The 15,923-nt window shown below is 29.5% G+C and overlaps 1 protein-coding gene across 1 annotated transcript; it reads right to left on the bottom strand.

The window, feature by feature from the left end:
* Nucleotides 1-14,256: 14,256 nt before the first annotated feature.
* Nucleotides 14,257-15,004, bottom strand: LOC121392711 (alkaline serine exoprotease A-like; the record flags this gene model as incomplete). Its single annotated transcript, XM_041523814.1, is given in 4 exon segments — nucleotides 14,257-14,299; nucleotides 14,302-14,429; nucleotides 14,501-14,806; nucleotides 14,857-15,004. Coding segments are annotated over 4 exon segments (625 nt in total), but the record flags the coding sequence as incomplete, so codon positions are not given.
* Between the last annotated feature and the right edge of the window lie 919 nt (nucleotides 15,005-15,923).

The following is a 15,923-nucleotide window of genomic DNA, read 5'->3' as shown; positions in this document are numbered from 1 at the left end:
ACAGGCTAATTGAATGCAATTGTAGTGACCAAGGATGGAGAAGATTATAGACTGCTATTTTAAACTGACAACCGACCCAATTCCAATATTATAATGATAGCTTACATGTCTTAATTTACTAAATCGATCAAGACTAATAACACCATATGTATATGGTAATTACTACATATAGTTCAAGGTTTAGCAGTTACATAATATTCCCACAATGTTTCTAATTGAAGAAAGAGAAATGGAAGTTAGCCAAGAGTAGGTACCATTTAGGATGCTTAAATTGAATTTATTGACCAATATGGCTTTTAGCTGTGATAAACAATCAGTTTCAGGTATTTGCTTATTTCTTCTATTTTTAATTTGTTTATTTAATACTCTGGAATTCACAATGTGGACTATAAATGTGAGCATTTAGTCCACTGAAATATCCATGATGATATAGTATGTATATAAACCCTAACTATCATTATTGAAAAAGACGTGTTATATGACACATTAATTTATTGATGAAGTCATCTTCATTGAATTATGGCTATCCACTAATGTATCATGAGGTGGGTGTTCAGTTAGTTATTGTGATATTATCAGAACAATTAGTTATTTGCAATGACTTTTGGCCAACTCAGTGATAATTTACATAATGTTTGGTAATAGCTTTGTTCAAAATTTATAGATGATTGTTATCAATGCAGAGCTATTGCAATAAAGCTGTGTGTTCACATATGTTAACTTATACTTAAAGAAAGGGACAAATAGGTGGAAGTGATATAAAGTAGTAGTAGGATTGAAGTAAGAAAGTGTAAAGTACCAATAAAATTTTAGTTTTTTATACACGTACTTTTAAAAAGCTCTGTTTGCCATAGCTAGAAGTATGCCATGCTGCAGCATTGGAATCCCTTACATTAGGTAAATTGTTATGGGCCATTCTCAACCTTTACATGCTATGATAATCTTGATGTAGGTTATTCAGAGTTAACATGTGTAAACCATAGGGGTAGGAAGGGGGGGGGCAGGAGGGCTGAAGCCCCCCAACTTCAAATCAGGGGTTTGAAACTGCTGAAATCCACCTCATTACCATGATTCCTGAACTAATTGTAAAGATGTGAAACAGTCAATGAGTGAAAATTGTATTAATGCATTAATCCATCAGGTATAGAAAACAGTTGAACGATATTCTTCTTAATTCTTTATTCACTTGTTATTTAATCGATATTTTCATCAACCGTTGCAAAACCCACTTTGGCTCTGTGGTAAGTATGATCAAGTATTGGCTATATAATATTTTTTGGCCTAGTCTTCAGGCCACATAGAAGTACGTGAATTGTAGGAACACTCAGAACAACGTTTGGAAAGAAGGACATTATTAAAGAGGGATAAGTTAGCTATGTTTCCTTTTTTGCTAATTCTTGAAAGATTATAGTACACTGAAAAGTAACAAGCCAGCTCCAATTTTTAAAGTCGAGCTTCATAACTGAGTCTAACTCGAAACAACATCAATAGTGTGTAAGGCAATAATTGTGTGCTAACACATTTAATCTATTAATGTAAAATGGACTTTTTCAAGATTTCTACCCATTTTACTGGCACCTTGATTACGGAGGACAAAGATGAGATTTTGGCTGTACTCCTTTGTCTTATTAATATAATTATTTAATTTTGTTTGCTAATTCTATTAGATATAATAACACTTTGTTTTGCTAATTCTATTTTCTCAAGATAATTGTGGCTTATTTAGAGTCTCATGTCATACCTGCTTGTCATCAATTCTATCTAAATGTGAGTATTATTTTAAAGGGCAGGAATGATTAGCAATGCCACAATGTATTATACTAGAGTCAATTAATTGAAACATACATTCTCTAGGTGGAATAATTATTTAAATTGCACGTGTAGGTATGGGCCCCTTGTATCATACCTAGAGAGCGAGATTTGAAGCAAGGATAATTTTGTTTAATATTTAACTCCTGTAACTGGGACATTCACAAATATACATCACTTAAAATACATTCTTTGTCACTACGAAATACTCTGGATTTGACACTCACTAACTAAATTCTAAAAAAGGATTAGGGAGTGCTGTCTAGTAACAATAAACAATATTAACCAGCCTTTACACTGTTACACTCAGAACAAATGCTACAACTGTCATAACTTTTTTGTCCTAACTAAAAACAAATTAAAACAGAACCTATTAGCTCTAAGAATTAATACAAGATTGTGGGGTATTGATGTGTATATATATATAGAAGTAAAGGACTGTTTTATATTATGTATTATATACAACATACATTATGAGGTATTGGTAGATAGATATTTCTATAATTAAATATCTGAGCATTGTCACGGAAATGACTTATAATGCATGCTTTACCAAAATGATATACAGTGCTTTGTTTTTCATTATTACTTTATTATGACTTCGACCTTATATACTTAAACATTATGACTTCTCAAAAGGAAATGTATGCAGCATAGGACTATAAATTTTAGTGTATTTACCTGTCTGTGTTATGTGTAGTGGATATATATGGTGATACAGCTAGGAAGAAATTTTTAAAATAGGTTGTAAAAAGAGCATGCGAATTTAAAAAGTAAAACTGGTGGAAGAGATGAAATAAGAAGCCATCTACACAAGAACCATCCACAGACATGATCAGTATTGAGGTTAGTATTGGACACCTGTCCTACACAATTAATGATAAAAAGCCTGAGGCAGTATCATAATTCTCATTCAACTATCATAATGTACACTGTGCTTTGTAATTAGCCATTATTTCTTGTTGATTTGATATTACACAGTTGATGAAGGCCCTTTAACCATGATTATAAGAATATCATGTTTAAATAAAGCTTAATAATAAATTTTCCAGATTCTATTTATAGTTCCTATGTTATGACTTAGGATAAGATAGAAAGTCTACAAAATCATCTATAAAAAAACCTATTACATACAGAACACTCAATCTATTGATGCAGGTATATTTGTACTTGTTTCCTGTCTATGTTTAGCGAATTAATCTATTTTTCTTTAAAAGAATTGTTTGCAAGTTTAAAGAGAAAGGAATTGTGTTACTTTTGTTCAATACATAAAATGTATAAGAATTATATTAATAGCATTTTTGTAGTTAAACAATCCAAAATGTTCTTCTTAATTGAATTAAAGTCTTCAATTAATTGTTTTAATATACTAGCATATTTGTATCAAAACACGCATTTATAATAACATGATAGTTATCAACTTAAAATACTAATGTATAAAAAAATCTATACAGCAATAGTTTTTACAGCAAAAAATATGCTGTAAAAATTGCAACATAAAAAGCTTGTTTATCAAAACTACACAATGGCAATTTCAATATAATTATAGATAAAATAAATCCAAAAATTACTAAAACTCTCACATTCTACTTTTAATTATAAGTGAACCACACCATAGTATTAGGTAGTGAAGTAGCAAGGACCGAACCACACAATTAATCCTCATTTATAATTGTATAGGTTCATCAATGTCTGTGTAGCTAATGAAGATACAACAATAAATATATTGGATAATTATTACCGCTTGTAATAATGATTCAGAAACTATATGTATATACAACTATTTTATACATTGATAAACATATGCACCTAACATAATATGAACACATGTTTGACAGTGTCAAATCTGGCTAGCTATTTGTAGATGTTAGTTAACTTGTATGTAATGCAACATGATAAATGTCCTACAGCTTAAATAGCCCATTAAGTCATACATTTTATAAATTATCTCATTGGCAGGCTTATATAATGAATATATACCTTTGAATCTGATATATATTATACATATATATAATACACTTTTGAAAATATTAGAGAAATTATATATTATTGAAAAAATGTGTAACTAATGTATTGAAGCGTTATCATATCAAAGTGACAGGCCACTCTTTGTAGTTTTCATGTACCTTTACTATTCCATTATAAAATAATTAAATAGATGCTCAAAAAATTGTGCTTGTGTATTGTGCCTTTTGTGTTACTTTTTCTGTTGAACACTGGATGTGTTATATGAGCTATTGATTTGTCTTACCAGTTGTAATGGCCAACCAATATCAGCTATATCACTACAACAATCATTGTATTCATGACAGCTTTCATCACAATAGCATCCGTTATCATAAAAGCATTGTGATGACAAGGACTGTTTACAACATCCACAATAGGTCAAGTAAGTGCTAAACATGAACCTAAAATAAAACATATGAACAACTTCATTTAATTTGTAGTGCTCACTTACCTTGTATAGTTGGTGTAGGTGATGGTGTGACAGTTATGTCTATTTAAGAATGGTAATAATAATAATTGTTATACATGTAAAGAGATGATTATCATGTCACTAAATTTATATCATTACTACTTCATCAGCATGAACTGTTAGTAAAAAATTCTAAATTAGACTAAAATGTAATCAATCTTACAAAGAAACATGAAAGATGCTATATTGAGATAACATGCAATGACTAAGTTTTAATAAATTTAAATTAGCTTTATTTTGTATAGGGATTCCACACATTAGTAATTTAACTAATGATTTCAGTGTGTCATTTGAAGTTTGTATATGTATAATATGGATCATGTACATATGAAGTAATGTATTTAACTAAATTATACTTCTTTTTGACTACTTTGGTTGACCAACAAAATCATTACTTTATAATGCCATTGCCATATCATCTATAAAACAAACTACTAATTTAAACATATACAGAATTAACAAATGTTACAATACAGATTATGCCAATCATGATATATATCTTGCTGATTCATATGACTAAGTTTAAACAGTATTATCATAAGAAATTTGGATAACTGACAGTAGTACACATGACTTTAGTTATAAGCTCAGATATAAAATTAACAATAATAACCATTTGCAATAATTAGGGTCAACAATTTAAAGAATCTTTGTATATAACGGAATTAAAAGTAAACAGCATCATTTACCACCAACAATGTTATACACCAACTACTGATTTCCTTAAACCTTAACTCTAAGCAATACAACAAATAATGTATGAAACTTTCACTCTCTTACTTCTCTGCCTATATTCCTATTTTCAATACTTATATTCTACACTGTTGCTAACTAAACACTCTATCCAATGTGTCACTGTTACATTAATATCTTTCAAAGATTTGTAGGGTTGTTTTTTAAGTTGTAATCTTAATTGTTTGCATTTGCATCAATGCAATTGCATCTATGCAATGATGTAGATCATATGATGTGCATTTGTCTAAGAGATTTGTCAACTTGTGAGCTATTTCTGCCGTTGAAAATGATCATCATATTTTTATATATTAAGTTCTCACGGATTGCTAGTATGGCAATTACATCTCTGTGCTACTTCTGCAGTGAGGATTCTACAATCTATACTATAATGTTTTTCAGTGGTATAGGAATTGCTAATCGTAATTATTCAAGCAAGAAATTTCAGATTCCAAAACAAAATTAAATTAATATATAATTATTAAAACAAATGTATATGTATATGTTCTAAATACTTTTATCATTGACTTGTTAACTACATCCATTGTTTAATAGTATTTACCTATAGTTTGAGTAGGTGTCACTATAATCGATGTAGGGTCAATACTTGTTGATGGCTGAGGAGTTACACTAACATTTTCTTAAGATGAAAAGAATTAGTCAATAACATGTTAAGTGAAAAAATTATGCTGTAGTATAAATGTTTGCCCTTTCACTTATGTTCATATATATATATATTATATATATATATATATATATATATATATATATATATATATTATATATATGTATATTATATATCAGCTATAATAAAAAAAATTTAAATACTATATTAGATACAATCACCTCAAGGTGCATTAAACATGACAGAATTTAATTTTAAAATTGCTTCTTTTTAGAGGTATTGACTGTGCTTTTAAGGGACATTGCAAGACAGGCTCAATTATATATGCATTTAGTATCATTGAGACAGTGAAGCACATACATAGTTTAATTCACATTACTCTAGAGTTAACTTATTTAATGACTTACCATTTATGCCAGAGCCAGCTCCTGAACCAGATCCAGTGCCTGTATGAAATGTGTATTCACATGAAATGAAGAACAACACACTTTTATAATATTCAGTTATGTAAAGTTTTTATAAGGAACCATAACACAACAGCAAATATATAATAATATTGTTTTACTCCATATTGCTTATAAGTATAAATAAGTTCAAAAGAATTTATTGTTACTATTTTTTTTGACTGTAAATAATTAATATAAGTTTAATGCACACAAAACCATGCAACAAGTTGAAATGTAACATTTACATATAGTCCAGTTAATATGCTCAGAATTTAATAATCTCTTACCATTTATGCCAGACCCTGAGGATATAATAACTGGAGCATAGGAATGAAATAAGAAAATTACATTTTGTAATGTTGTCAAGAAGCTATTACAGCAACAACAATAATATAATAACTAATAATAAAATACCATAGCCATGTCAAAAATAGTAAAGAACAAGTAATATTATTGTTAAGCAAAAGTGCTTTGTATATCAACAAGATGATAACTAACAAAAGCATTTGCATGCAATATTTTTGATTTCATAGATAAGCATAATAGACATAATCAGGGTATGTGTTATTGAAGATTATTCATTGCAATACTTTATTGATATAGATTAAATTAAGTTATACCTTCATTTAGATTATAAACAACATTTGACCATACAGATGATGGATAATTTAGACAGTCCATGTCAGTAACTCTTGATGTTCTAGAAAAAGGATGATTTGCAAAATTATTATTTCCAGCACTATAACCAATTGCTGCAATATTGTTAGTCCATTGAAGAAGATTACATTTATAAGTAATATAGCATAGGAAATTGATCCTTGAGATGCTATCACAACTTGGAATGTATTTGTCTGAATAAATATATAGTAACTTTTTTTCAAAATATTGTATATGATTAATTACTTGAGTACATTTGCTGTTTCCATATGGACAGACATTCACCCATTTCGCTACTAAAACCCAATCTAACTCCACAGCAATATTTTGATTTAGTCTCAAGAATCTTCCACTTTATTGATGTCACTTGATCCATTGGCTGAAGTAACAATTCCATACTCAACTATTCCTGTTTTTTGTTAATATGATATCATCCCAAAATGGAGCTATCACTACTGCAAATGAGAGTGGGAATGATCTTGGTACAAAGCTTGTGAATGGCGTTCCAAAACTAAGTAAGACCATTTGAGCTTATCTAAATCAATGGAAGGCTAATATGATACTACTTATTAGAGAAGAACTAAGTCTTACATATAAACTATGATAAGTGTTACTTCCAAAAATAAATATAGAAGGCAAATCAACTTTAACAGTGTGATCATCAACACTTCTAATATTTTAACTTGTAAGTCATCCAAGAATTTCAAATACTCGGGCTCTATTCCAGACCCAGTGACAATTTCTAATGTAATTTAGAAAATAATTATAATCAATGATAAAAAAATAATACAGTCAGTTAGGAATATCTTTTGAAAAGTGTATTTAGTGTTTTTCTGACTATTTAACACATAATAAGATAAGGCTGTCATTATAAATGTCTATCAAATTGTCAAAAGCTCATGCAATTAACTGTAGAGTTAACTTTTTTAATGACTTACCTATTTTGCCAGATCCTGAGGGTAACCCAGAGCCAGATCCAGTGCCTGTATGGAATAGTTTATTCACATGAAATGAAGAACAATATACTTTTATAAAGAAGTAATAAAACAACAACAAATGTATAGTAATGTCAAAGAATAGTAAACAACAAGTAATATTATTTATAAGCGGAAAGTGCTTTGTGTATCACATTACTAAATAACACGCAAAAGCACATATACAATCAATTCTATTGATTACATAAATGAGCAGGATGAATTGAGGTATACATATGACTGTATGTCTAGTTGATTATTCTAATGTGGTCTTAGTTAGATCAGTCAACTAGATATAAACAGGGTGGGTGTATGTTGGAAAGTAAACAGTACAGTTATGATTTATTCACTACAATGCTTGTTACACATTTGATTAGCATTTTTCTTGTTTAATTATACCTTCACTTAGATTATAAACCACATTTGACCATAAAGATAATGGATAATTTAGACAGTCAATGTTTAGTAACTCTTGATGTTCTAGATAATGGATGATTTGCAAAATTATTATGTCCAGCACTATAACCGATTGTTGTACTGTATCTAGTCCATTGCAGGAGATCACATTTATAAGTAAATATAGCATAAGATGTTGATCCTTCAGATGCAACCACAACCTGAAATGTGTGGGTCTATAACAAAGAATAGTAATACATGTGTAAAACAAGTATAGAATAATTTACTTGAGCACAATAGCTATTTCCATATGGACAGACATTTACCCATTTAGCTACCATAACCCAGTCTAATTCTAATTCAAGATATTGGTTTAGCTTCAAAAATTCTTCCACTTCATTAATGATACTTGATGTATTGGAAGAATTGATAATTCCATACTCAACTATTCCTGAGTATGTCAATTGGATATCATCCCAAAATGGGCAATTACTACAGCAGATGATAGTGGAAATTTTTGTTGATGAATGGCTTGTGAATGATCTTCCAAGACTAAGAAGACCATTAGAGCTTATCTACATCAAATTAAACACAAAAAATTTATACCACAAAAATAACAAGTAAATTTTACATATAGAGTGTGGAAAGTTTGTCTTCCAATATTAAGAGGAGAAGGAAGTTTCAACTGCTCTAGAGCCATCATCAACATTTCTAAATATTTTAGCTTGTAAGCCAAGATCAAAGAAAGTCAAATATTTGGACTCCATTCCAGATCCAAAGACAACTTCTATTGAGATTTAGATATTAACCATAAACAATGATAGTAAAATAATAAAATAAGTTATGATGTCTTTTCAAAAATTGCGTTTATTGTTTTCTGACTAAGCACCTATCAGCCAGGGAATGTGATTGTCTATAAAGTTGTCATTGTTTCCTGATGTCATATGACAAATCTTTCATATTGAGTGGCTAATAATTATATGAAATAAACTATAAGAATCTAATTTTAGGTTTTATCTCAAATTCAAAAGTAAAAAAATTACCTATAATTATAATTATAAGAGTTACTATCAATTTTTAAACAAATTCAACAAACTATATCTCTGTAATGTGATTATTAAACATACAACACATTGTAGTGTAACTTATGGAATTTCATAAAGTAAGCACTTACATGCATAGCTCAATTTAACCATTCATAGTAGAGAACATAAAACTAAAAACATTAAAATGCTAGGCTTTTTTAAGGAGGAGATAGCTTAATATGAATTAAATAATTTGTGTGTAATATATATATATATATTATAATATATATATATATATATATATATATATATATATATATATATATATCATATTAAATTTTTTACCTTCATTTACATTATAAACCACATTTGACCATACAGACGAGGGATAATTGAGACAATCAATGTCTGTAACACTTGATGTTCTGGAGAATTGATGATTTGCAAAATAGTATTGTCCACCACTGTATCCAATTGTTGTTTTGTTTCCAGTCCATTGCAGAAGATCACATTTATAGGTAAAGATGGCATAAGAAGTTGATCCTTCAGATGCAAGCACAACCTGGAATGTGTTTGTCTATAAAGAAAAATAGTAAAAAATGCTTAAAAGTACTATGAAATAATTTACTTGATCACAATTCCTGTTTATTGATGGACAGACATTATCCCACTTGGCTACAAAAACCCAATCTAAGTTTAAATCAACACTTTGGTTAAGCTTTAAGAATCTTTCCACTTCATTGATGACACTTGATGTACTTGATGAAGTGAAAATGCCATACTCAACTATTCCTGTACTTGTCAATCTGATATCATCCCAAAATGGAGCTATGAATACTGCAAATGGAATTGGGAATGATGTTGTTGAAGAACTTGCAAATGATGTTCCAAAACTAAGTAGACCCTTTTGGGCTTATCTATATCAAAGTAAAGGTTAATATCATCCCACAAAAGGTATTGACTAAGTCTTACATAGAGAGTACTATAAGGATGTTTTCCCAATATTAAATGTAGAAGGAAGTTGAACTGCTCTAGTATAATCACCAGCATATCTAAATATGTTAGCTTGTGAGCAAATGTCTAGAAATGTTAAGTATTTGGAATGCATTCCTGATCCAGAGACAAACAGTGATTCTGAATTTATAACTCTAGATCGAGAACCTGAAATTAATAAATAATGTATCATCCAATAGCACTGCTGATGTAGTTTTTATCCTAGATTGTCCATTGACACATTATTAGTATATTTAAGAGATATCAACAATGTGATGTTTACTATGTTATAACATATATACATGCAAACTAACATCACTTGGCTATTTATGTGGTAAGGGTTCTACAATCTACACTATGTTTCTTTTTTATTGAAATAGGAGTTGTAATTAATAATTATTTTTTCAAAGAAAAAACTCCATATTTTTATACATTTTCTGCTACATTAATACACCCTAAGATGTTTTTCTAAAATAATTATTGTTAACTATTTTTGAAACAAGTAATATTATTGTTTAAATGGGATAGTGGCATAGTGCATGTAAATACTGATGCCAAAAGGTGGACATCCATTTCTACTTCAAATTTCATATTCTGCTTTAAAATTTCTCTGAAATTATCCAATTGTACTTTGCAGCTTTCCAAAAATATTCCAATTCGAATTGTATTTTCTAGTCTTTTGATGGAATATTTACAACCAAATACTATAACCTCAACCTAACTGGAAACATGTCACTTCACCACCCATTCTAAGAGGACGGTACGCGCGTGCTCAAGCTCTGCGCTTTACTTCATTGAGTGATAGAAAGTAGAATTGGAATGGAATGTCCACCTTTGGCTTTCCTATAAAATAAATTTTATTAGTACACTGTTTTGATTGCTATAGATATTATAGTTTGATACTTCACTAAAGACTTCTAAAAAGGAAATAGGGAATGCTGTCTAATAACAATACAGCTGTTACACATAGAACAATGCAAAAAACAAATCTTATAGTTCTGATAATTAACCACAGGATGTGTATCAATCAGTATATCATATAGGTGTATGTGTGTTATAGTTAATGGAAATAAGATGATGTTACGTATGATACATACAAAGTATAGATATCATATAAACATATATCTGATACACTGTTAAATAGCTGATTCATAGACACTTGTCTTGCAATGAATACTTCTCCCAAAACAACATACACTTTTTTAATTATTTCTTACTATGGAACTTCATAGCTTATATACTTAAATACACAGGCCCCACCATCGATAAATTATTTTGTGTTCATAATAAACTAGAAATTAAGCAAAATGTACCATCATTTTGAAAATAAAGTCAGTGCATGACTCTTAATTAGTATCTGTTAGAAATAATAGCATTACGACTTTACAATATAATATGAATATATATTGCAAACTAGCATCACTTGGGCTACATTTCTGATGAGGGTTCTAAAATCTACACTGTTTTTGCTTTTCATAGATCTTGATGATCATAGTTATTTCAAAAAAAGAAACTTCAGATTTTCTTTCTTTAAAGTTTTACCATCTTGATACCTCCTAGATATAGGCCCTTAAAGACCTCTATCCGCCATTCACCACTTTAAATATCACTTTCTTACTACTACACTGTTTTAATTACTATAGATATTATAGTTTTGACACTTCACTAAAAAAACAGGGAGTGCTCTCTAGTAACAATAAAATAACGACAGCTGTTACTCACAGCACAATGCAGCATCTGGTAAAACTCTTTTGTCTAACTTATGAGATGTTAAAACAGATTCTTGATAGATCTGTTATAAATACAAGATCATATAGTATTATTCAATATGTACATTATAAGTAATGAAGCCAGTATATTATTATGTATAATATGCAACATGGAAAGTAGATATTATTATTCTCATTCCACTGAAGTAACAGATATTTGTGACTATTAATGCAAAAAGATAAATATCACTAAAGTTACTTTAATTGAGACTACTTGTTTCTAAAACATTTTGAATGATATTTAGGCACATACTATTACTAATTTATGCTCAATAGAATTTCAAAACTACAAATGACCTGATATGTTACCTTTTTGACATATTATTGTTATAATAGACAGATAATAACTGATCCATAGTCATTTGGCTTGCAATTATTTAACATTATGTTGCAATATATTTTTAGCAGTTGCTACACACGTGTACTTTTAAAGAGTCATAGTAAGAAATAATCAAAAAGTGTATATATTTGCAAGCGACATAACTACAAATCAGCTATAATCAGTCTATTATAAAAGTATATACCATAAATCCTACGTGGTTCAGTGTATAACAGCTGTCTTTGTTTTACTGTTTTTATACAACACACTCCTTTTTTAGAAGTAATTAGTGAAGTGTCAATATGTATTATCTATAGCAATCAAAAGTATGGAACCCAAGTGGACATCCAATTCTATTGTCTTTTGCAGTTTCCCAAAATATTCCAATTCTATTTTCTATCATTCAATTGAATTTTTAACAAATAAAAAAATCATATTACCTAACCTAACTAGAAAATGGCACTTGTTTAATTCTAAGAGAGGGATTATAGTGCTCACACCTCATTAAGTGATGGAAAATAGAATTGAAATTAGACATTAAGCAAAGTGACCTTATTTGACATAATGAAGACTAAGTAAGTGATTGTCAATAAGTATATTAAAGAGAGTATATCAGCATTCTCATGTTAATATATTATACTATATAATTAATGACTGGTACACATCGAGATCAGTAAAAAAATTTGTCCTTACATTAAGCAAGATCTGTAATACCGACATTTATAATATAGCTAAATCTTCGCCAGTTATTCTTACAATGTCTAAATATGTTTTTTCTATTTCTGATGTTTTGAAGACACATAATTAATTAAAAATATTCATATGAATATTTCTATTCAAGATATTTGGGATTTACAAAGTGTCTTAAGTTTGACAGTATTATACCTTGTTATTAGAACTATAAACTCATAAAAACAATACATACACAATATAACAATTCTATCACCAAATCTATTACAAAAACAAACAAATTTATTGAAAACATCTCTGTTACATTGGGACATAATACAAAATCATTATATAAGCTGTTAATAAAGGGTTTTATTAAGAAAGAGCAATAGTATATTATAAACATTTCTCTAAGATACTATAGTAAAATGATGAAGGAATGGCTGACAAACAATTCAATAAGACAATATGGCTAGAAATGAATGGCAGTTGATACTATATTTAAGAACCACACAGTTAAATCTAGTAAGATAGCATTATTCAGCTATTTCCTTGATATATTCATGATATATATATATATATATATATATATATATTCTATATATATATACTATATATTATATATATATATTATGTATGTATGTATGTATGTATGTATGTATGTGATGTATATATACATATATATATTGCTATAAAACCCACAGTTATTCTCCATGCAATTTTTATATATTTTTAGATACATTATATATAATTATATATATATGTAAGTTCTTGTATTATTTTCAATGTCATATTGTCAATATGTCTCATAAAAAACAATAATTATAAAACCATTTATAGATTAGAGTTGGTAGAGGTTGCATGAGATACATCACAAGCATTCAAAAGTTCTTATAAAAAACTTATCACTACACTATAGTCATATTTAAGTGTGATATTTATAATCATTTGTTAAGGTATGTGTTTTTTAGATTAATCATTAGTCACAAAACTCATGCCAATAATAGAATAAAACAATGTAAAATACATAGAACTGTATATAAAAGAACTATTTGGTCGTAAACAGTCTTAGCACTACCTGACACACATAGTTACCATAAATATTATTATATATTTCATAATTTACAATGCTTAGACAAACTTACTGTTAATATGTAAAAGACAATTAGTTGTTGTATTTCGTAATCTTCGTAGGACAAAAATCTTAAGTCTAGTGCATTTTTCAAACAATTTTCTGTTAAATTTTCGATAATCTCAGATGGAGTCAGTAGTGGTTTGTTCTGTAAGTATAGTGCTATTGCACCACTAACTAAAGGAGCAGCCATTGATGTTCCAGAATCTAGTCTTGTACATGAACAGCTATTACAGCTATGATCAGCTGCTTTCACATCAGAGCCTGGAGCAAATATATATCAACACAAGAGCCACCATTTGTGAAGGAAGACACATAATCTCCTTGAGCAGAGCTAGCAACAGTTATGACTCCTGCAGCACTGGCAGGAGTATAATCACAGGCATCATCTCCACTATTGCCAGCAGCTGCAACAATTGGTATTCCACTGTTAACATATTACTTGACACATTGTTAGCTGAACTAGTATATGAACCACCCAACGACATTGAGATGATAGCCGGACGACGAGGATTCTTATTGGTGATATTTGTTGCAGCAGAATTTAATCCATCTATTATAACACTCCAAGGTCCTGAACCCCAACAATCTAATACACGGACCCTGTAACAGTTAGCTTTTTTGGCAACACCATAATTCTTTCCACAAGCAAGACTTGCTACATGAGTTCCATGTCCATTACAATCTCGACCTTTTTGGTTAGTTCCATCATTGTTGTCAATTGGGTCATATCCAGTATACATGGCTCTGTTACCATCAAATTCATAGTGATCATAATTAATACCTATATATAAAATTAACTTTATCCAAAACATCCATACCATTCTTGTTTACCTGTATCTAAAATATAAATATCAACACCTTCTCCATCTCGTCCAGGTTCAAATATACCATCTAATACTGGACTGACTTGATCAATACGATCCAGTGCCCATGAAAGTGAAGCTTCAGCAAATGTCTCCTCTTCAACAAACTCACACATTGTCAAGATTTTTTATCTAAATAATAGTTATATTGCGATAATATTATTTATATCATATAATGAGATTCATACTCTGTACATTTTAATTAGAACTGTTTGATCTATAACATACATAGCATCATATACATACATTATACATAGCTTTTTCATCTTTTTGGGCAACTTTATCATTGCTGATGGGCCAATAATTATTATATAATCTTGCTAGAGTTAAGAAATTAATATTGTTGATAAGCACGATATTTATGTAGCAATAGGGATAGGTGAACACTCTAACTTACAAACTATCCAGTTGGCAGATATTTAGAATACAAATACACCTCTATACCATAGTAAAAAAAAGCACAGGTATATATTTGCATGTTGTGTGTGTGTGTGTGTTTTAAAGCTAACCTTATGTGCTTCATCTACTGAGAGCTTTGTGACAACCACTTTGGCAAATGGACCTTCAATTTTGTGAATTTTGGAATTCAAGGACTGAGTTCGAACTATTTCCAGCAATGGCTTCAAATCTCTCATGACTGATATCTGGTTTCAGTACAACCATATATTGGCCTGTTGTCTTGATTCCAGGAGCAGCACGAATTACTCGACGTGTCTGCACCACAGCCGCAAAGAGAAGAACTAATATCAGAACTTGGTTATGGCTTGTACGAAATTGCATATTTAGCATCACGATACACTGTGTTAATTTGAGTAGCTGCTTACTTATAACCACCACTTTAAAACCACTCTTCCAAAAAACGCGAAACGATGATGTAATAAATACAATGACACGTCAGATGAGGTACCGGATCGTTAAGCACACAAAAAATATCATAGCATGCAATATCTGTCTTAAAAGAGATGAGCTAATATCAGAACTTAAGTATTTTTTGTACGAAATTGAACATTTATCATCACACTACATAGTGCTAGC

The sequence above is a fragment of the Gigantopelta aegis genome, unplaced genomic scaffold, assembly GCF_016097555.1.
Source record: "Gigantopelta aegis isolate Gae_Host unplaced genomic scaffold, Gae_host_genome ctg4336_pilon_pilon, whole genome shotgun sequence".
Taxonomy (NCBI): Eukaryota; Metazoa; Mollusca; class Gastropoda; order Neomphalida; family Peltospiridae; genus Gigantopelta; species Gigantopelta aegis.
The sequence above is the reverse complement of the archived record's forward strand: the minus strand, read 5'-3'. Positions and strand labels throughout refer to the sequence as shown.